At 50.4% G+C, this 21,820-nt stretch overlaps 1 protein-coding gene across 1 annotated transcript in view; it reads right to left on the bottom strand.

Moving 5' to 3' along the window:
- Positions 1 to 21,566, bottom strand: part of LOC149434739 (uncharacterized) — a 202,315-nt gene extending 180,749 nt beyond the window's left edge. The window contains exons 1-2 of the mRNA XM_089663447.1: positions 21,332 to 21,566; positions 4,714 to 6,399 (exon numbers count right to left, since the gene is read on the bottom strand). Coding sequence (XP_089519573.1) covers positions 4,714 to 6,154 — 1,441 coding nt within the window. The 5' untranslated portion in view covers positions 6,155 to 6,399; positions 21,332 to 21,566. The remainder of the gene's footprint in view (positions 1 to 4,713; positions 6,400 to 21,331) is intronic.
- Positions 21,567 to 21,820: the final 254 nt, after the last annotated feature.

Genomic DNA, 21,820 nt, shown 5'->3' with positions numbered 1-21,820 from the left:
AGTTTCAGTAATTTTTTGTCTACATGCTACAATTGGAGCAAATGATTTCCTCTGCTTGTAAAGCCTTACCAATTCCGGTTTAACTTCCTCCCACGCTGCATCCCTCTGCTCCCTAGATCACAGGGGATATTTATCCACACCCTGCTTTGTGGACCACGCCCTATGTCCCAACTCAGTATTATCCTCATTGTTAAATATTGGACAGTTATCCCATTCAAATTCATCTGTAATATCTCCCAATATCTTTTCTACAATTACCTTGCAATCTTCCATCGTATTTCTTCCTACACACATTCTTTTTAACCAGGATACTGCTCCCCCCTGGAGACTTCCTGGGATTGGGGCATCCTTGTACTATAGCATTTAATTCCTTTGCGTCTAATGCCTTTAAAATCAGCTCATCCCCCACGGTCATAAATGGGTAAGCTGATCTCACTTTCTCTTCCTCTTCTACCGGCCCCAATCCTCTTCCCTTCTCTTCCTTTGGCTCATCACTGGACCTCATAACCCTATCACTTACCTCCACTACTTTCTTTTCCTTTCTTTCAACTTTCTTTTTCTTTTCCTCCTCTTCCTCTGTTTTACTTTCATCATCTGAACTTTCTGCCTCTCTCTCATTTGCTCTACGCTGTCTTCTAACTCGGACTGCTGAAATGATGATGTCTTCATCATCCTCTGTTTTATCAGTGTGGGGAAGTGTTGGATATAACGGGGATATCTGTGGGGAAGTGCTGGATATAACGGGGCTATCTGTGGGGAAGTGCTGGATATAACGGGGCTATCTGTGGGGAAGTGCTGGATATAACGGGGCTATCTGTGGGGAAGTGCTGGATATAACGGGGCTATCTGTGGGGAAGTGCTGGATATAACGGGGCTATCTGCGGGGAAGCGCTGGATATAACGGGGCTATCTGCGGGGAAGCGCTGGATATAACGGGGCTATCTGTGGGGAAGTGCTGGATATAACGGGGCTATCTGTGGGGAAGTGCTGGATATAACGGGGCTATCTGTGGGGAAGTGATGGATATAACGGGGCTATCTGTGGGGAAGTGCTGGATATAATGGGGCTATCTGTGGGGAAGTTGGTGGAACTGAATTAACCTCTTTATGTTTGTAGGGTGGTGGTGGCACAGGAACATTTGCTGCAATTAAGGTTCTATATCCTGGTACATATGTCAACCAATTCTTACCTCCCTCAAACATATAATCCTTGTCCCAAGCTGGGGCTCCCTTTCACCAAACATCCACCTGTGGTTGCTCATGCAGGCACATACCATTCATCATATCCATACACATTGTGTCATTCCCTCCTTCCCGGGGAAATCTCGCTCCTCCCAATCCTTCTAACCAGTTTACTAAATTATCCACCCGTGGATTAACATAATAGTAACCAAAAGAAGAAACTCTAGTAACAAATTCTTTTCAAGTCTCATTTATGGGAACAACTGCATTTTCCCTTTCTGCTTTTTGTCTCTATTTTTCTTCATCAATTGAATCAACTTTAATGCTTTTAGCGGCGGCACATGGTGAGGTATTTCCTCCTTACCTAAGGAATTCCCCATAACAACAGCAGCGGCAGCAGCAGATTAGTAATACAATACAGCAATACAACAAAGAACAATAAGTGCTATGTCAGGTGTATACAGGTATTCTATGTCCCGAGCCGAGAGTCCCTTTCTCTCGCTCCTAAACTCCACCCACCAATCTCCCTCTTAAGTTCAGAAATAATGACCTCGGCAAGAAAAGCATCTCTTTTTCTTAAAAAAATAGAAAAAAAAGATTCTCACTCACCTTGGTGATTATCCCACTCTTCTGACACCAGTACAAAGGGTTGGTGTTGAGTTTTTCCTCTCAATGGGGGCCCCCACCGGTTACACCTGAGCGATAACTTACGATATATCGGGAAATGAATTGCACACCACGCCACAGCTCGTTGCAAGACACTTCAACTTTATTGCGGAAACATCGGCATATATATAAATCTGTAGTCTCTAGGCAGATTATTAATGACCAACCTTTAATATCAACCAATCAAATTCATGCATTTATCTTTAATATTTGCACCTTAATTGTCATTAAACTTTGCAGAACTAGTTTCTGGCCAGATGGTTGTGGTCAGACTAACTCATGATCTTAGCACAACGCCCAGACTACGGCCACGGTCTAACCGAAAGTTACTTCCTCAAAAAACTTCCACAAAAAACACAGTTAGTTTCCTGTAAAGAATACATACAGTACAAACTTTTCTCTTAATGTTTACAAAAGTCATATATTTTTTAAGCAAACATCTTGTATAACAAAATGGAGCTGATTATGTTATATTATCCTTTCAGGTACTCTTTATGGAGAGATCTGGGGTCTATTAGCCTCCAAATCTCTCCTCTGCCCTTAACATCTGATCGCACCAAGATCGGTGTAATCAGATACTTTATGCCCCTTTCACACGAACGTTCCGATTGGGTCCGGACCCGATCAGAACCTCTATTCTCTATGGAGTGGCAGATGTAAATGGAGATGTGTCCCTTTACACTCGCTGACATCCGATTCGATCTGCCAAAAAGAGACAGATGGGGATCCATTCCCCTTCTGTCCGTTGGATCAGATCACATGGCAGTCTGACCGCCCATAGAGGACAGCGGGCTGTGTCCATGTCCGCTCTGTATAAGTGAAGCAGACGCAGACTTGTCATCCATTTGCCCAACAGTGATCAGCAGACAGATCCCCCGCTGAGCAAGAGGATCTGCTGACGGGCCCACCCGGTGTGATAGGGGCCTTACCATTTTATATTACAGAAAACCAGAAGGGATGAATGCTCATCACTTCCGTCTTCCTGTATCATGGAGGCCATCAGGGCCGATCTGGCCTCTGTTTGCTTCTATGGGACAGGAGAGGCCGAGAGTGCCACAGAAGGTGATGGGAGAGCACTGTAAAAGCAACAAAAACAGAATTCTTTTGCACCGTATTTACATTAGGAGTGTAGTGACATCACAAGTGTTACCTAGAAAAACAAATAAAATATACGTATCCTCATTTTCTACCACATTAAAGCCCTCTGACATGAAAAACTGATGTATAATACATTTGGGTAGATTACAAATCCTAAAGGTGTAATGTGCTGAACTGGGACATCACCATAAGTGGTTAAGGACAGATTGCACCCTTTATGTAAATATTAATTCTAACCATAGTTACACTTTATTGTCAACATCAGAATGTTTCTAGGGTCAAAAAAGGGTTCTTCGCAAACAATACCTACCCAAAAACAATACCTACCCAAAAAAAGAGAATTGACTATTCAGAGTCATTGAAGAGAACCCGAGTCAGAGGAATTTCAGTCCCCCAGAAGATGCAGTTGTAGTATGTGATCGGTCTATGGAGAGGAGCAATAGCTGAACAGAGAGACAATATAATAAGGAAGTCCAATCTTCTCCTGATGGAATCCCTTGGACTTGTGGCAGGACAAGATGGAAGACAAGCAGCCAGCTGGGCGTAAGTGGTACTGTTGAACACATCCCAAACAAAGAGCAGTGAATTGGTGTTGGAAGGCCTACACCAGCTTAGGAATTTGATTTCTCACTGGACAGAGAATTCTCCATGGCTGTTGTCCCTGTGGCAGTCCTACCTGTAAAGCTGTCATCCATAAGAGGAGGAGGAACCTGGAAATAAGGCATTGATCACTGGAGGGGAGGTGGAATATGTGAAGAGAGGCTTGGACAAGGTGAGCGTAGCTGGAGCCCTCAAGCTAGACGGATATTGGAATAGTCATCAGAATCTAGAAAAGTCTCTCCCACTGAGACTTTGGAGGCTTGGTAAGATGCCACTTGACCACTACCTAGTCTTGGTGCTGAGGCAGTGTTGGTAATGCATTAGCCCAGGATCTGACAATGAAGAAAACACTTGGGAACACAGCTCAGTTAATGAATGATGAAAATATATTACATGTTCATTCAAAGCTTCATAAAAAGGATAGAGATTAAAATCATTAGGAAACACAGTTCACTGTCAATACTTGTCTGAAAAAAAATAGTCAAAAGGTAAAATAGTCTTGAGCTTCTATCCCTTTAAACCCCCCTTCTCCCCATTACCTCCTGCAGCTGAAGCCTGTGAATCCTCTGGTGTGTGATCACATGTGACTTATGTAAAAAAATCTGTTACACTCACAACATGGCTACAGATTTTCTCTGGTGTGGACCCTCTTGTGTGTGTTAAGTTGTTCTCTATGTTTAAAAGATTTATCACATTGAGAACAGTGATATGGCTTCTCTCCAGTGTGACTCCTCTGGTGTATAATAAGGCTTTCCTTATATACAAAAGCTTTGCCACATTCAGAACACTGATATGGCCTTTCTCCAGTGTGAGTATTCTGGTGCATGATAAGTTTGCTGTTGGTTGTAAACATTTTATCACATTCAGAACACTCAAAGCTGCTTTCCAGTGTGAACTGTCCTGTGTATGATAAGCTCTGACTTAGTTTTAAAAGCTTTATCACATTCAACACATTGATGTGGCTTCTCTCCAGTGTGAATCATCTGGTGTATGATAAGGGATGACACTTGTTTAAAAGTGGTATTGCATTCAGAACACTGATATGACTTCTCTCCAGTGTGAATCCTCTGGTGTCTGATAAGATCTGACTTCATTGTAAAAGCTTTATCACATTCAAAACACTGATATGGCTTCTCTCCGGTGTGAATCCTCTGATGTGTGATAAGACTTGGCTTCATTGTAAAAGCTTTATCACATTCAGAACACTGATATGGCTTCTCTCCAGTGTGAATCCTCTTGTGTTTGATAAGATACTCTTTCGTTGTAAAAGCTTTATCACATTCAGAACATTGATATGGCTTCTCTCCAGTGTGAATCCTCTGGTGTGTGATGAGATCTGATTTCTGTGTAAAAGCTTTATCACATTCAGAACACTGATATGGCTTCTCTCCAGTGTGAATCCTCTGGTGTGTGATAAGATTACCTTTCATTGTAAAAGCTTTATCACATTCAGAACACTGATATGGCTTCTCTCCAGTGTGAATCCTCTTGTGTTTCATAAGATAATCTTTCGTTGTAAAAGCTTTATCACATTCAGAACATTGATATGGCTTCTCTCTAGTGTGGACTCTCTGGTGCGTGATAAGATTTGACTTCAGTATAAAAGCTTTATCACATTCAGAACACTGATATGACTTCTCTCCAGTGTGAATCCTCTGGTGTCTGATAAGATCTGACTTCACTGTAAAAGCTTTATCACATTCAGAACACTGATATGGCTTCTCTCCAGTGTGAATCCTCTTGTGTTTCATAAGATAATCTTTCGTTGTAAAAGCTTTATCACATTCAGAACATTGATATGGCTTCTCTCTAGTGTGGACTCTCTGGTGCGTGATAAGATTTGACTTCAGTGTAAAAGCTTTATCACATTGAGAACACTGATATGGTTTCTCTCCAGTGTGAATCCTCTGGTGTGTCATAAGATAATCTTTCGTTGTAAAAGCTTTATCACATTCAGAACATTGATATGGCTTCTCTCTAGTGTGGACTCTCTGGTGCGTGATAAGATTTGACTTCAGTGTAAAAGCTTTATCACATTCAGAACACTGATATGACTTCTCTCCAGTGTGAATCCTCTGGTGTCTGATAATATCTGACTTCACTGTAAAAGCTTTATCACATTGAGAACACTGATATGGTTTCTCTCCAGTGTGAATCCTCTGGTGTGTCATAAGATTACCTTTCATTGTAAAAGCTTTTTCACATTCAGAACACTGATATGGCTTCTCTCCAGTGTGAACAATCTGGTGTCTGATAAGATAACACTTGTGTGTAAAAGCTGTATCACATTCAGAACACTGATATGTCTTCTCTCCAGTGTGAATCCTCTGGTGTTTGATAAGTTGATCCTTCGATGTAAAGGTTTTATCACATTCAGAACACTGATATGGCTTCTCTCTGGTGTGAACCCTCTTGTGTTTGGTAAGATTACCCTTTGTTGTAAAAGCTGTGTTGCACTCAAAACACTGAAAAGGTTTCTCTTCAGTGTGACCCTTCTGGGGTGTGATATGTTTTGCCTTCATTGTAAAACCTTTATCACAATCCAAGCAAGAACTAGCTTCTGAAATAATTGTTATGGATGCAAGGGTTGAACTACATTGTAAAGCCATTGTCACTTCCACAACACTGAAATGACTTCTCTCCTGATGTCCTCTGAGGGGGGATCAATGTTGAAGAGGATCCAAAACATTTACAACATTGAGAACACTGATATGTCTCGTATCCTGTGTGAATCCTCCAGTGAACTACGATAAAGACGTTCCGTCACCTAAGACATCCGTATGGCTCGTTTCCCATGTGACTGAGTTGTACTTATGAAGACCAGCTTGACCGAAAACGTGGTTCTTCAATCCACCTGTACAGAAAAACAAAAAAGTCAGAATTCTATATAAAGTGCTAAATAAAGATGTTTTCTATATTTTTTTAATTAAAATGAAAATTTATGAAAACATCCAAAACATTCCAGAGTTGACATCTGAGTACAATCAGTATCACGACATGCATTGTCAGATAATGAAACACATCCAAAGTCAGAAACGTGTAACATAGCGCACAACAGCCTTATGCTATTGGGTTTTCACAGCCATCATGGCCCACTTGGGATAGAAAAATAATATGTTAAAATTCAAAAGTATAGGAGTACACCTTGCATCACATTACCATCTTACAGTGAGGGACAGAAGTATTTGAACACCCTGAGATTTTGCAAGTTCTCCCACTCAGAAATCATGGAGGGTCTGACATTCACATTGTAGGGGCTCCATGCAAGATCTCACCATGTGGGGTATCACTGATGATAAGAAAGGTGAGGAATCAGCCCAGAACTACAAGGGAGGAGCTGGTCAATGACATGAAGAGAGCTGGGACCACAGTTCAAAGGTCACTGTCGGTAGAACACTATGCCATCATAGTTTCCAATCATGCATTGCACGGAAGGTTCCCCTGCTCCAGTCATCACATGTCCAGGCCCATCTGAAGTCTGCCAATGACCATCTGGATGACCCAGAGGAGGCATGGGAGAAAGTCATGTGGTCAGATGAGACCAAAGGAGAACTTTTTGGTCTAAACTTCACTCGTCGTGTTTGGAGGAAAAAGAAGGATGAGTTGCATCCGAAGAATACCATCCCTACTGTGAAGCTTGGGGGTGGTAACATCATGCTTTGGGGGTGCTTTTCTGCGAAGGGGACAGGACGACTGCACTGTATTAAGGAGAGGATGAATGGGGCCATTTATTGTGAGATTTTCAGCAACAACCTCCTTCCCTCAGTCAGAGCATTGAAGATGGGTCGTGGCTGGGTCTTCCAACATGACAACGACCCGAAGCACACAGCCAGGATAACCAAGGAGTGGCTCCGTAAGAAGCATATCAAGGCTCTGGAGTGGCCTAGCCAGTCTCCAGCCCTAAATCCAATAGAACATCTTTGGAGGGAGCTGAAACTCTGTGTTGCTCAGCGACAGCCCCGAAACCTGACAGATCTAGAGGAGATCTGTGTGGAGGAGGGGGCCAAAATCCCTGTTGCAGTGCAAACCTGGCCAAGGACTACAGGAAACGTCTGACCTCTGTAATTGCAGACAAAGGCTTCTGTACCAAATATTAACACGGATCTTCTCAGGGGTTCAAATACTTCTGTTCAGCCGTGTGAGACAAATACATTCTTTACAAATCATACAATGGGATCTCCTGAATTCTGTCCTCAGAGTGGGAATCCCCTGCAATGTGAATGTCAGACCCTCCATGATGGAGAAGTGGGAGAACTTGCAGAATCGCAGGGGGTTCAAATACTTCTGTTCCTCACTGTATTTGCATATCTGTCTTTGTGGTGGGAGCGCGCCGTATGGCCAGCTCCCAGCACAGAGGCGGGGGTCTCACTGAGAGCTCTGGGTCCCATTCTAATGATCAAAACTCAGAACTCCCAACTCTGGGTCACCTGATCACTGTGAGCCTCTGATTGGCTATCACAATGAGGAGTCACTGTGAACCTCGCCCCACGTGTTTTCTTACATTGGCTCTCTCTCCTCTCAGAGAAAAAAAAAACAACAGTGTGTAAAAAAATCAATCAATAATAATATTAATAATAATAATAATAATAATAATAACAGCAATTTAAAATAAAAAAAATAAAAAAAATATGTAGATGAAGGTTTGATCTAGGACAGTGCCAGGGTTAGTGTTTGGGTCAAGGTCAGGGTCAAAGGTTAAGGTCAGAGTCAGTATTTTGGGGGGTTATTTATTTATGTAAATTAGTATCAGTGTCAGTTAGTGTCGGTGTGTTTTAGAAGGTAAAAAAAAATGTAAAGAAAACTGCGCAGTACTGTTCCTGGGCTGTACTCCGGGTACAAACAGCAACTAACATACACATACGAGGTATTGCTGCCATCGTCGGGGGCAGGAGAATTGTTGGGGGTTGTCCTTTGGTGGTGGGTTATGGCAGCAGCAAGAAATATACAGCTAACTTTAGAAAAAATGATTTTCACTATTTTGGGCCTGTTTTCCTTTGATCACATAAAAATAAAATCAGGAGACGTCCATTACCATTTACCAACTGGATGCACAAAGTAGTTGTGATGACGGTTTCACTAACGCATGTCAAAGCTGCAAAATTGTGCTTAGGCATGAACATTTGTTGTACCTTCAGGCGTGAAGGGGTTTGGGTTCAGTTTGATGTCATTGAAAAAAGCTTGATTAATGGTGCCGACAATCGTGTCCCAATATCTATGAAGATTATGTGTTTAGAGTGGTTCTGAGGGCCAGTTGACACCAGAATGTGATGTGGGAAATCTGAGGTCCATGTTTGTGTCCCCCACCTGGTGTCAGTGCAATGCTAACGACACCCCAAACGCAGTCCACAATCACAGGGCATTTTCCTGCACTGGATGGCATGGCACAGAAGTACACAAGTTCCATGCGGTCCGGTTGCTGTGTGTTTTGTGAAGTAGTCCAAGCACAACTTTAGCTGTGGTCTGGTGCCATTTCAGCCAATTCAAATGAATGGTGTGAAATCATACTGCACCCAGATAGCATGTGAATCGCACTGGAACGCACAGAGCATTGCATGCGCAGCACGTTCCTGTGCAATGTATCCACTTGAAGATCAGGCCTTTTCTCACCATTTTTATTTACATTTCAAAATCAGATTTTTTGCTAGAAAATCAGTTAGAGCCCCAAACGTTATAGACTTTTTATAGCGGAGGTCCTAGAGAATAAAATGAAGGGTGTTGCAATTTTTTACACGCAGTATTTGCGCAGCTGTTTTTTCTAGTGCAAATATTGGGGAAAAATACATTTTTAAAAGTTCTGATGTAAAAAAATACAATGTAACACCAAATTGTTTGGTAACATTTTTAAAAATGTATGTTATGTCGAGTGAATAAATACCAAACGTGTCATTCTTTAACAATGCGCACGCCTGCAACAGCCACAAATGACGTAAATGTCATTATCCACAGGAGATGCTATAAAAGCCTTTACAGGGCCCCACTTTAGATTTACACAGGAGGTCTAGTACTAGAATTACTGCCCTCGATCTGATGTTCACGGTGTTACCTCACATGTGTGGGACCATCACTGTTTGAAAGCGTGCGGCATGTCTCGTGCATTCACCTTTTGCGCACAAACATGGGGGGGGGGAGGGGGGCTGCATATTCCTTTCCATTTATTTTGTTGACATTGTCGCTTTACATTTCTTTTTGGATGACAGTGACAGGTACTCTTTATGGAGAGATCTGGGGTCTATTAGCCTCCAAATCTCTCCTCTGCCATTAACATCTGATCGCACCAAGATCAGTGTAATCAGATACTTTAGGCCCCTTTCACACGGACGTTCCGATTGGGTCCGGACCCGATCAGAACCTCTATTCTCCTCTATGGAGCGGCAGGTGTAAACGGATATGTGTCCCTTTACACTCGCCGACATCCGATCCGATCCACCAAAAAGAGACAGATGGGGATCCATTCCCCTTCTGTCCATTGGATCGGATCACATGGCAGTCTGACCGCCCATAGAGGACAGCGGGCCGTGTCCATGTCCGCTCTGTATAAGCGAAGCAGATGCAGGCTTGTCATCCATTTGCCCAACAGCGATCAGCAGAGAGATCCCCCGCTGAGCAAGAGGATCCGCTGACGGGCCCAACCGGTGTGAAAGGGGCCTTACCATTTTATATTCCAGAAAACCAGAAGGGATGAATGCTCATCACTTCCATCTTCCTGTATCATGGAGGCCATCAGGGCCAATCTGGCCTCTGTTTGCTTCTATGGGACAGGAGAGGCTGAGAGGGCACAGAAGGTGGTGGGAGGGGGGAGGTCCCCTCCCGCTGCTTGTAAAAGCAATCCAGCGGCTAATTATCTGGTTGGATTGCTTTTATAAGAAAGCAGACCCTCGGCTCTAACACCGGGATGACTTCTTCAGCTGCAGTCATGATATGAGTTCTCTGCCAGCCCACTTATTAATTCCCAGTTAATAATTCCTTGTTCCTTTAATCCATCCTGGCCATAGGAAGAGCATCCTCCAATTAGTATTCTACTTCTGTGTGCCAAAGGTCCCTAGCTGTAATTACCGCACCCCCTCAACAAAAGGTCCCAAATTCAATTAGTTTTTTCCCCCATTGTTATCTTGTTTACAGCAACAAATTCAATTATTGTGTTTCCTTCCCTGTCCATCTTGCCCATCATGGTTTGTGTCCATGTAAAATTCTTCTCCACTGTTATTCCATTTACAGCTGCAAATCTAATTACTGTGTTTCCTTGACCATCCTGTCCGACCTGCTTTTCTGCCCAAATGTAATATCCTCCCCACTGCCCTCCTGTTTACAGCTACAAATTCAATGACTGTATTTCCTTTCCTATCCATTCCCTCCATTGTCATCCAAAATGCTCAATTAAGGCCTTCCCTCCATTGTCATCCTGCTAATGACCCCCCACCACCTCTCGTCCTGCCCCGGGGTTTAAGAGGTCAGTGCTGGTCTCTCCCAATGTTCCATTCTGCTGTGCATCCACTGAGGGATCCAGCTGCGGCCTAGACTCTGCCTGAGCCCCATTGGAGTAAGGGGGACCCCAGAAGCCACATCAGCTCTTCCTGAGACCACCACATCAGCTCTTCCTGAGACGCTGCCATCTCTATCTGGGATTATCACATCAGCTCTGCGTGGGTGTATGCTTCTCCTGTGTTATCTGACCTGTTTATGAACTGCCTCTTACCTCCCTGTTGGATTACAAACTGCTGTAGAGGCTTTAACTTTGCCCACCGGGGCTGAATTACAAAGTATTCTGGGCTCTCTCTCTGCACTACTCCCCATTGAGTGACTGTTGTCTGTTTTAATAAAGCTTTAAGTGTTTGCCGCCTGCCTTGTGTGTTCTGTCCCGCCTACCCTCCGTCACACCACCAAGTGATCTTCCATGTACCAGCAAAGACAAGGGTGAAGCTCAAAATCTCATTCAGTCATCTTCCATGAGAACATGCCCCCCCCTCTGCCTTGTCCCACACCATCCCCCATCCTGTGTCAGTGTGCAGGGGGGCGCAGGAGGATATTCTAGTCTGCTGGTCTATATTAAGTAGGGTGGGAGAGGAGGGGGAGGGGTATTAGGATCCATGTCATGTATGTCAGCTGTCTGCATCATTATTGGCCCCAGACCTGCATTCCGGACAGTTCAGTGTACAGACAGAGGGGGGATTTACTAAATACAACTAGGCTGTTCACTTTACACTTTTCACAGAACTTTCCCCCGGAGCTTAGTGAATGCGGTGAAATCTGACTTTACAAAGAATATCCAATCACACGCAAAGAAAATGTAAAAAATGCAATTTTGCTTCCACATGATTGGCTGATGGAAGTCAGGAGAGCTTCACCTCATTACCCGACCCCTCGTCTACTAAGGTACATTTCTTATCCTTCTGGTATTCAAGGGGTTAAACACAAATGAGGTTTGTATTATTATTTCAGCCAGCGGTCATGTAAAATTGATCCGGGCAGCTGTAGAAGCAGCCAATCACTTTTACAGTACGGAGAATGTGCCACCCCTCCCCCCTGCTGGTGCCTGCCGTGTTTCCTCCAGGATGTCCAGGACGGAGGAACATCGGTAAACCACTTCAACTTACTAAGCAGGAGGAGCTTGGAGAGGATCTGATCCCCCGATCTCATCTGTGATGAATGAACCCCGAAATGACAAACATTCTGTCACTTCCAGGTTCAGAGCCGCCATTCCCGGGAGCCGGAGTCACAAGTTTTTTTCCTTTTTCCACGTAGCGATGGCGGCGGGCATTGTGAGTGACGTTGGATCTATTCGGGGGACATTTTTTACATTTTTATTTTTAATAAAGGACTTGTCACAGAAGGTCTCCTGTCATTATTTACACATTTTTTCTTGTGAATGAGTAACTGTAACATGTACTCCATACTCATTCACATGGGGGGGCTTTCAGATTCCGATAAGACCCCAGCATACAGAAAATTGGAAGGACAGGGGGCAGTATAGGGACAGTAGGGAGGACAGGGGGCAGTGTGGGGGACAGTAGGAAGTACAGGGGGCATTGTGGGGGACAGTAGGAAGTACAGGGGGCATTGTGGGGGACAGTAGGAAGTACAGGGGCATTGTGGGGGACAGTAGGGAGGACAGGGGGCAGTGTGGGGGACAGTAGGGAGGACAGAAGGCATTGTGGGGGACAGTAGGAAGGACAGGGGGCATTGTGGGGGACAATAGGGAGGACAGGGGGCAGTGTGGGGGACAGTAGGGAGGACAGGGGGCATTGTGGGGGACAGTAGGAAGGACAGCGGGCATTGTGGGGGACAGTAGGAAGGACAGGAGGCATTGTGAGGCACAGTAGGGACAGGGGGCATTGTGGGGGACCGTAGGAAGGACAGGGGGCATTGTGGGGGACAGCAGGAAGGACAGGGGGCATTGTGGAGGACAGTAGGAAGGATAGGAGGCAGTGTGGGGGACAGTAGGGAGGACAGGAGGCAGTATGGGGGACAGTAGGGAGGACAGGGGGCAGTGTGGGGGACAGTAGGGAGGACAGGAGGCAGTGTGGGGACAGTAGGGAGGACAGGGGGCAGTGTGGGGACAGTAGGGAGGACAAAGGGCAATGTGGGGAAGAGTAGGGAGGACAGGAGCATTGTGGGGACAATAGGGAGGACAGGGGCAGTGTGGTGGACAGTAGGAAGGACAGGGGGCAGTGTTGGAGACAGTAAGGAGGACAGGGAGAATTGTGGGGGACAGTAGGGAGAACATGGAGCACTGAGGGGAACGGGGAGGACAGGGCACAGTGCGGTGACAATAGTGAGGATAGGGAGCAGCATGGGGACAGTAGGGAGGACAGGGGGCAGTGTGGGGGACAGTAGGGAGCACACGGGGCATTGTGGGGGACAGCAGGAAGGACAGGGGGAAGTGTGGGGGAAAGTAGGGAGGACAGGAGGCAGTGTGGGGGAAAGTAGGAAGGATAGGAGGCAGTGTGGGGGACAGTAGGAAGGACAGGAGGCAGTGTGGGGGAAAGTAGGAAGGACAGGGGGCATTGTGGGGGACAGTAGGGAGGACAGGGGGCATTGTGGGGGAAAGTAGGAAGGACAGGGGGCATTGTGGGGGACAGTAGGGAGGACAGGGGGCATTGTGGGGGACAGTAGGAAGGATAGGAGGCAGTGTGGGGGACAGTAGGGAGGACAGGAGGCAGTGTGGGGGACAGTAGGAAGGACAGGGGGCATTGTAGGGGACAGTAGGGAGGACAGGGGGCATTGTGGGAAACAGTAGGAAGGACAGGGGGCAGTGTGGGGGACAGTAGGGAGGACAGGAGGCAGTGTGGGGACAGTAAGGAGGACAGGGGGCACTGTGGGGACAGTAGGGAGGACAGAGGGCAATGTGGGGAAGAGTAGGGAGGACAGGGGCAGTGTGGGGGACAGTAGGAAGGACAGGGGGCAGTTTTGGAGATAGTAAGGAGGACAGGGATAATTGTGGGGGACAGTAGGGAGGACAGGGGACATTTTGGGTGAACGTAGGGAGGACAGGGGTCAGTGCAGGGAAAGTAGGGAGGACAGGGGGCATTGTGGGGACCGTAGGGAGGACAGGGGGTAGTGTGGGGGACAGTAGGGAGGACAGGGGGCATTGTGGGGGACAGTAGGAAGGACAGGGGGCATTGTGGGGTACAGTAGGAAGGACAGGGGGCATTGTGGGGGACAGTAGGGAGGACAGGGGGCATAGTGGGAAACAGTAGGAAGGACAGGGGCAGTGTGGGGGACAGTAGGGAGGACAGGAGGCAGTGTGGGGACAGTAGGGAGGACAGGGGGCATTGTGGGGACAGTAGGGAGGACAGAGGGCAATGTGGGGAAGAGTAGGGAGGACAGGGGCAGTGTGGGGGACAGTAGGAAGGACAGGGGGCAGTGTTGGAGACAGTAAGGAGGACAGGGAGAATTGTGGGGGACAGTAGGGAGGACAGGGGACATTTTGGGTGAAAGTAGGGAGGACAGGGGTCAGTGCAGGGAAAGTAGGGAGGACAGGGGGCATTGTGGGGACCGTAGGGAGGACAGGGGGTAGTGTGGGGGACAGTAATGAGGACAGGAGGCATTGTGGGGACAGTAGGGAGGACAGGGGGCACTGTGGGGACAGTAGGGAGGACAGGGGGCACTGTGGGGACAGTAGGGAGGACAGAGGGCAATGTGGGGAAGAGTAGGGAGGACAGGGGCATTGTGGGGACAGTAGGGAGGACAGGGGCATTGTGGGGACAGTAGGGAGGACAGGGGCAGTGTGGGGGACAGTAGGAAGGACAGGGGGCAGTGTTGGAGACAGTAAGGAGGACAGGGAGAATTGTGGGGGACAGTAGGGAGGACAGGGGACATTTTGGGTGAAAGTAGGGAGGACAGGGGTCAGTGCAGGGAAAGTAGGGAGGACAGGGGGCATTGTGGGGACCGTAGGGAGGAAAGGGGGTAGTGTGGGGGACAGTAATGAGGACAGGAGGCATTGTGGGGACAGTAGGGAGGACAGGGGGCAATGTGGGGAAGAGTAGGGAGGACAGGGGCATTGTGGGGACAATAGGGAGGACAGGGGCAGTGTGGGGGACAGTAGGAAGGACAGGGGGCAGTGTTGGAGACAGTAAGGAGGACAGGGAGAATTGTCGGGGACAGTAGGGAGGACAGGGGACATTTTGGGTGAAAGTAGGGAGGACAGGGGTCAGTGCAGGGAAAGTAGGGAGGACAGGGGGCATTGTGGGGACCGTAGGGAGGACAGGGGGCACTGTGGGGACAGTAGGGAGGACAGAGGGCAATGTGGGGAAGAGTAGGGAGGACAGGGGGCAGTGTGGGGGACAGTAGGGAGGACAGGGGGCAGTGTGGGGGACAGTTGGGAGGACAGGGGGCAGTGTGGGGGACAGTAGGAAGGACAGGGGGCAGTGTTGGAGACAGTAAGGAGGACAGGGAGAATTGTGGGGGACAGTAGGGAGGACAGGGGACATTTTGGGTGAAAGTAGGGAGGACAGGGGTCAGTGCAGGGAAAGTAGGGAGGACAGGGGGCATTGTGGGGACAGTAGGGAGGACAGAGGGCAATGTGGGGAAGAGTAGGGAGGACAGGGGCATTGTGGGGACAGTAGGGAGGACAGGGGCAGTGTGGGGGACAGTAGGAAGGACAGGGGGCAGTGTTGGAGACAGTAAGGAGGACAGGGAGAATTGTGGGGGACAGTAGGGAGGACAGGGGACATTTTGGGTGAAAGTAGGGAGGACAGGGGTCAGTGCAGATAAAGTAGGGAGGACAGGGGGCATTGTGGGGACCGTAGGGAGGACAGGGGGTAGTGTGGGGGACAGTAATGAGGACAGGAGGCATTGTGGGGACAGTAGGGAGGACAGGGGGCATTGTGGGGACAGTAGGGAGGACAGAGGGCAATGTGGGGAAGAGTAGGGAGGACAGGGGTCAGTGCAGGCAAAGTAGGGAGGACAGGGGGCATTGTGGGGACAGTAGGGAGGACAGGGGGCACTGTGGGGACAGTAGGGAGGACAGGGGGCACTGTGGGGACAGTAGGGAGGACAGAGGGCAATGTGGGGACAGTAGGGAGGACAGGGGCATTGTGGGGACAGTAGGAAGGACAGGGGCAGTGTTGGAGACAGTAAGGAGGACAGGGATAATTGTGGGGGACAGTAGGGAGGACAGGGGACATTTTGGGTGAAAGTAGGGAGGACAGGGGTCAGTGCAGGGAAAGTAGGGAGGACAGGGGGCATTGTGGGGACCGTAGGGAGGACAGGGGGTAGTGTGGGGGACAGTAATGAGGACAGGAGGCATTGTGGGGACAGTAGGGAGGACAGGGGGCAATGTGGGGAAGAGTAGGGAGGACAGGGGCATTGTGGGGACAATAGGGAGGACAGGGGCAGTGTGGGGGACAGTAGGAAGGACAGGGGGCAGTGTTGGAGACAGTAAGGAGGACAGGGAGAATTGTCGGGGACAGTAGGGAGGACAGGGGACATTTTGGGTGAAAGTAGGGAGGACAGGGGTCAGTGCAGGGAAAGTAGGGAGGACAGGGGGCATTGTGGGGACCGTAGGGAGGACAGGGGGCACTGTGGGGACAGTAGGGAAGACAGAGGGCAATGTGGGGAAGAGTAGGGAGGACAGGGGGCAGTGTGGGGGACAGTAGGGAGGACAGGGGGCAGTGTGGGGGACAGTAGGGAGGACAGGAGGCATTGTGGGGACAGTAGGGAGGACAGGGGGCAGTGTGGGGGACAGTAGGGAGGACAGGGGCATTGTGGGGACAATAGGGAGGACAGGGGCAGTGTGGGGGACAGTAGGAAGGACAGGGGGCAGTGTTGGAGACAGTAAGGAGGACAGGGAGAATTGTGGGGGACAGTAGGGAGGACAGGGGACATTTTGGGTGAAAGTAGGGAGGACAGGGGTCAGTGCAGGGAAAGTAGGGAGGACAGGGGGCATTGTGGGGACCGTAGGGAGGACAGGGGGTAGTGTGGGGGACAGTAATGAGGACAGGAGGCATTGTGGGGACAGTAGGGAGGACAGGGGGCAATGTGGGGAAGAGTAGGGAGGACAGGGGCATTGTGGGGACAATAGGGAGGACAGGGGCAGTGTGGGGGACAGTAGGAAGGACAGGGGGCAGTGTTGGAGACAGTAAGGAGGACAGGGAGAATTGTCGGGGACAGTAGGGAGGACAGGGGACATTTTGGGTGAAAGTAGGGAGGACAGGGGGCATTGTGGGGACCGTAGGGAGGACAGGGGGCACTGTGGGGACAGTAGGGAGGACAGAGGGCAATGTGGGGAAGAGTAGGGAGGACAGGGGGCAGTGTGGGGGACAGTAGGGAGGACAGGGGGCAGTGTGGGGGACAGTAGGGAGGACAGGGGGCAGTGTGGGGGACAGTAGGAAGGACAGGGGGCAGTGTTGGAGACAGTAAGGAGGACAGGGAGAATTGTGGGGGACAGTAGGGAGGACAGGGGACATTTTGGGTGAAAGTAGGGAGGACAGGGGTCAGTGCAGAGAAAGTAGGGAGGACAGGGGGCATTGTGGGGACCGTAGGGAGGACAGGGGGTAGTGTGGGGGACAGTAATGAGGACAGGAGGCATTGTGGGGACAGTAGGGAGGACAGGGGGCATTGTGGGGACAGTAGGGAGGACAGAGGGCAATGTGGGGAAGAGTAGGGAGGACAGGGGTCAGTGCAGGGAAAGTAGGGAGGACAGGGGGCATTGTGGGGACAGTAGGGAGGACAGGGGGCACTGTGGGGACAGTAGGGAGGACAGGGGGCACTGTGGGGACAGTAGGGAGGACAGGGGGCACTGTGGGGACAGTAGGGAGGACAGAGGGCAATGTGGGGAAGAGTAGGGAGGACAGGGGCATTGTGGGGACAGTAGGGAGGACAGGGGCAGTGTGGGGGACAGTAGGAAGGACAGGGGGCAGTGTTGGAGACAGTAAGGAGGACAGGGAGAATTGTCGGGGACAGTAGGGAGGACAGGGGACATTTTGGGTGAAAGTAGGGAGGACAGGGGTCAGTGCAGGGAAAGTAGGGAGGACAGGGGGCATTGTGGGGACCGTAGGGAGGACAGGGGGCACTGTGGGGACAGTAGGGAGGACAGAGGGCAATGTGGGGAAGAGTAGGGAGGACAGGGGGCAGTGTGGGGGACAGTAGGGAGGACAGGGGCAGTGTGGGGGACAGTAGGAAGGACAGGGGGCAGTGTTGGAGACAGTAAGGAGGACAGGGAGAATTGTGGGAGACAGTAGGGAAGGACAGGGGACATTTTGGGTGAAAGTAGGGAGGACAGGGGTCAGTGCAGGGAAAGTAGGGAGGACAGGGGGCATTGTGGGGACAGTAGGGAGGACAGGGGGCACTGTGGGGACAGTAGGGAGGACAGGGGGCACTGTGGGGACAGTAGGGAGGACAGAGGGCAATGTGGGGAAGAGTAGGGAGGACAGGGGCATTGTGGGGACAGTAGGGAGGACAGGGGCATTGTGGGGACAGTAGGGAGGACAGGGGCAGTGTGGGGGACAGTAGGAAGGACAGGGGGCAGTGTTGGAGACAGTAAGGAGGACAGGGAGAATTGTGGGGGACAGTAGGGAGGACAGGGGACATTTTGGGTGAAAGTAGGGAGGACAGGGGTCAGTGCAGGGAAAGTAGGGAGGACAGGGGGCATTGTGGGGACCGTAGGGAGGACAGGGGCACTGTGGGGACAGTAGGGAGGACAGAGGGCAATGTGGGGAAGAGTAGGGAGGACAGGGGGCAGTGTGGGGGACAGTAGGGAGGACAGGGGCAGTGTGGGGGACAGTAGGAAGGACAGGGGGCAGTGTTGGAGAGAGTAAGGAGGACAGGGAGAATTGTGGGGGACAGTAGGGAGAACATGGAGCACTGAGGGGAACGGGGAGGACAGGGCGCAGTGCGGTGACAATAGTGAGGATAGGGAGCAGCGTGGGGACAGTAGGGAGGACAGGGGGCAGTGTGGGGGACAGTAGGGAGGACAGAGGGCAGCGTGGGGACAGTAGGGAGGACAGGGGGCAGTGTGGGGGACAGTAGGGAGGACAGGGGACATTTTGGGTGAAAGTAGGGAGGACAGGGGGCAGTGCAGGGAAAGTAGGGTAGGACAGGGGGCATTGTGGGGACCGTAGGGAGGACAGGGGATAGTGTGGGGGACAGTAATGAGGACAGGAGGCATTGTGGGGACATAAGGTAGGACAGGGGGCAGGGTTGCGGGACAGTATGGAGGACAGGGGGAATTGTGGGGACAGAAGGGAGAAAAGGGGGCACTGAGGGGACAGGGAGGAAAGGGCGCAGTGCGGGGACAGTAGGGAGGACAGGGGGCAGTGTGGGGAGAGTAGGAATTACAGGGGACATTGTGGGGGACAGTAAGGAGGACACGGGGCATTGCGTGGGCAGCAGGGAGCACAGAGGGACAATGCAGGGACAGTAATGAGGACAGGAGGCAGTTTGGGGGACAGTAGGGAAGACGGGGTAATGTGGGGGACAGTAGAGAGGACATTGGGCACTGATGGGACAGGGAGGATAGGGCACAGTGCGGGGACAGTATGTAGGACAGGGGGCAGTGTGGGTACAGAAGGTAGGACAGGGTCATTGCGTGGGCAGTAGGGAGGACAGGGACAGTGCATGGATAGTAGGAAGGACACGAGGCAGTATAGGGGACAGTAGGGAAGACAGGGGGTAGTGTGGGGGACAGTATGGAGGACAGGGGGCTGTGTGGGTTATAGTAGGGAGGACAGGGGGCATTGTGGGGGACAGTAGGGAGGACAGGGGGCATTGTGGGTGACAGTAGGGAGGACAGGGGCATTGTGGGGACAGTAGGGATTTCAGAGGGCAGTGTGGGGGACAGTAGGGAGGACAGGGGCATTGCGGGGGACAGTATGGAGGACAGGGGGCAGCTTGAGGGACAGTAGGGAGGACAGGAGGCATTTTAGGGGACAGAAGGGAGGACAGGGCACAGTGCGGGAACAATCGTGAGGGTAGGGAGCAGTGTGGGGACAGTAAAGAGGACAGGGGGCAGTATGAGAACAGTGGGAATTACAGCGGGCATTGTGTGGGACAGTAGGGAGCACAAGGGGCAGTGCGGGGAAAGAAGGGTGGAAAGAGAACATTGTGGGGACAGAAGGTAGGACAGGGGGAGAGTGCAGTTACAGAAGTAAGGACAGGAGACACTGTGGGGGACAGTAGGGAAGACAGGGGGTTGTGTGGGGAACAGTATGGAGGAAAGGGGGCAGTGTGGGGGACAGTAGGAAGGACAGGGGGCAGTGTGGGGGACAGTAGGGAGGACAGGGCGCAGTGTGGGGGAAAGTAGGGAAGACTGGGAACATTGTGGGGGACAGTAGGGATGACAGGGGGCATTTTGGGGTCTGTATGGAGGACAGGGGGTAGTGTGGGGGATAGTAGGGAGGACAGGAGGCATTGTGGGGGACAGGAGGGAGGACAGGAGGCATTGTGGGGTACAGTAGGGAGGACAGGGGACAGTGTGGGGGACAGTAGGGAGGACAAAGGGCATTGTGTGGGACAGTAGGAAGGATAGGGGGCATTGTGGGGGACAGTAGGGAGGACAGGGGGGCAATGTGTGGAACAGTAGTGAGGACAGGGGGCAGTGTGGGGGACAGTAGGGAGGACAGAGAGCTGTGTGGGGGACAGAAGGAAGGACAGGGGGGCAATGTGTGGGACAGTAGTGAGGACAGGGGGCAGTGTGGGGGACAGTAGGGAGGACAAAGGGCATTGTGTGGGACAGTAGGAAGGATAGGGGGCATTGTGGGGGACAGTAGGGAGGACAGGGGGGCAATGTGTGGGACAGTAGGGAGGACAGAGAGCAGTGTGGGGGACAGTAGGAAGGACAGGGGGGCAATGTGTGGGACAGTAGTGAGGACAGGGGGCAGTGTGGGGGACAGTAGGAAGGACAGGGGGCATTGTGGAGGACAGTAGGGAGGACAAGGGGTTGTGGGGTTGACAGGGGAACAATGAGGGGGTCTTCTGGTTCTTGTAGTTCCCCTGCATTCCGTAACTCCACACTTTGTATATGAGTGACCCCAGTAATGATGAGTCATGCATACACCCCTGTTTAAGGGGTCACACCCCTTCCATGGTATCTGCTCCATGAAAGAGCCCCCCAAAAATGCAAAAAAGCAATATGAGTCTGGTGTGGATATTAGGGGGTTAATCACACAAAAATGTTAAATATAGTGTGAGGTCCCTGTAGAAAATCCATAGCGGACCCCCAATCCGAGCATGCAGCCAAGCTGGCCAGGGAAGGGAGTGCAAGACATGCAGCCAAGCTGGCCAGGGAAGGGAGTGCTAGGCATGCGGCCCCCTCCTGAACCATATGAGGGGTACTCTGTATAGACCCTCACCAGTCCTCCTCCTGGATTCCTCTAGTCCTCCTTCTCTCCAGGAATGGCTGGGATGAGTCCTTTGGCTTTGAGTGACGGGAAGTGGAGACGTTCTCTTCCTTCTCATGTCCTCTTTACTCTTTCAGAGGGAAAAGTTTCCCCACCAATGGAGAGAGATGGAGGGGAGTCTGAAGGTCTTCTCTGGAAGATCCCATTACATTCCACACCCAGACATGGAGATTCCTCCACATGGGAGGTCATGTGAAAGCCAAGAAGATTCCCCATTAGAGAGGCCCCCCTCCCCCCACCACCAGATGGATAGAGACTAAGAATAGACAAGACGGGACACTACAGGCTCTACAGACACACTGTGTATATACTGTATATAATACCCGGGACACGAGGAAAGGGGGACGGCACACTGGGGACACTCACAGAGGAGTAGTATGTCCTTACATTGGTGTCAGTGGAGTAGTATGTCTCTTACATTGGTGTCAGTGAAATAGTATT

The sequence above is a fragment of the Staurois parvus genome, unplaced genomic scaffold, assembly GCF_062004578.1.
Source record: "Staurois parvus isolate SC_StPar_1 unplaced genomic scaffold, SC_StPar_1.0 ptg001689l, whole genome shotgun sequence".
Taxonomy (NCBI): Eukaryota; Metazoa; Chordata; class Amphibia; order Anura; family Ranidae; genus Staurois; species Staurois parvus.
Note: the sequence above shows the minus strand (reverse complement) of the source record. Positions and strands in the feature narration are given on the sequence as shown.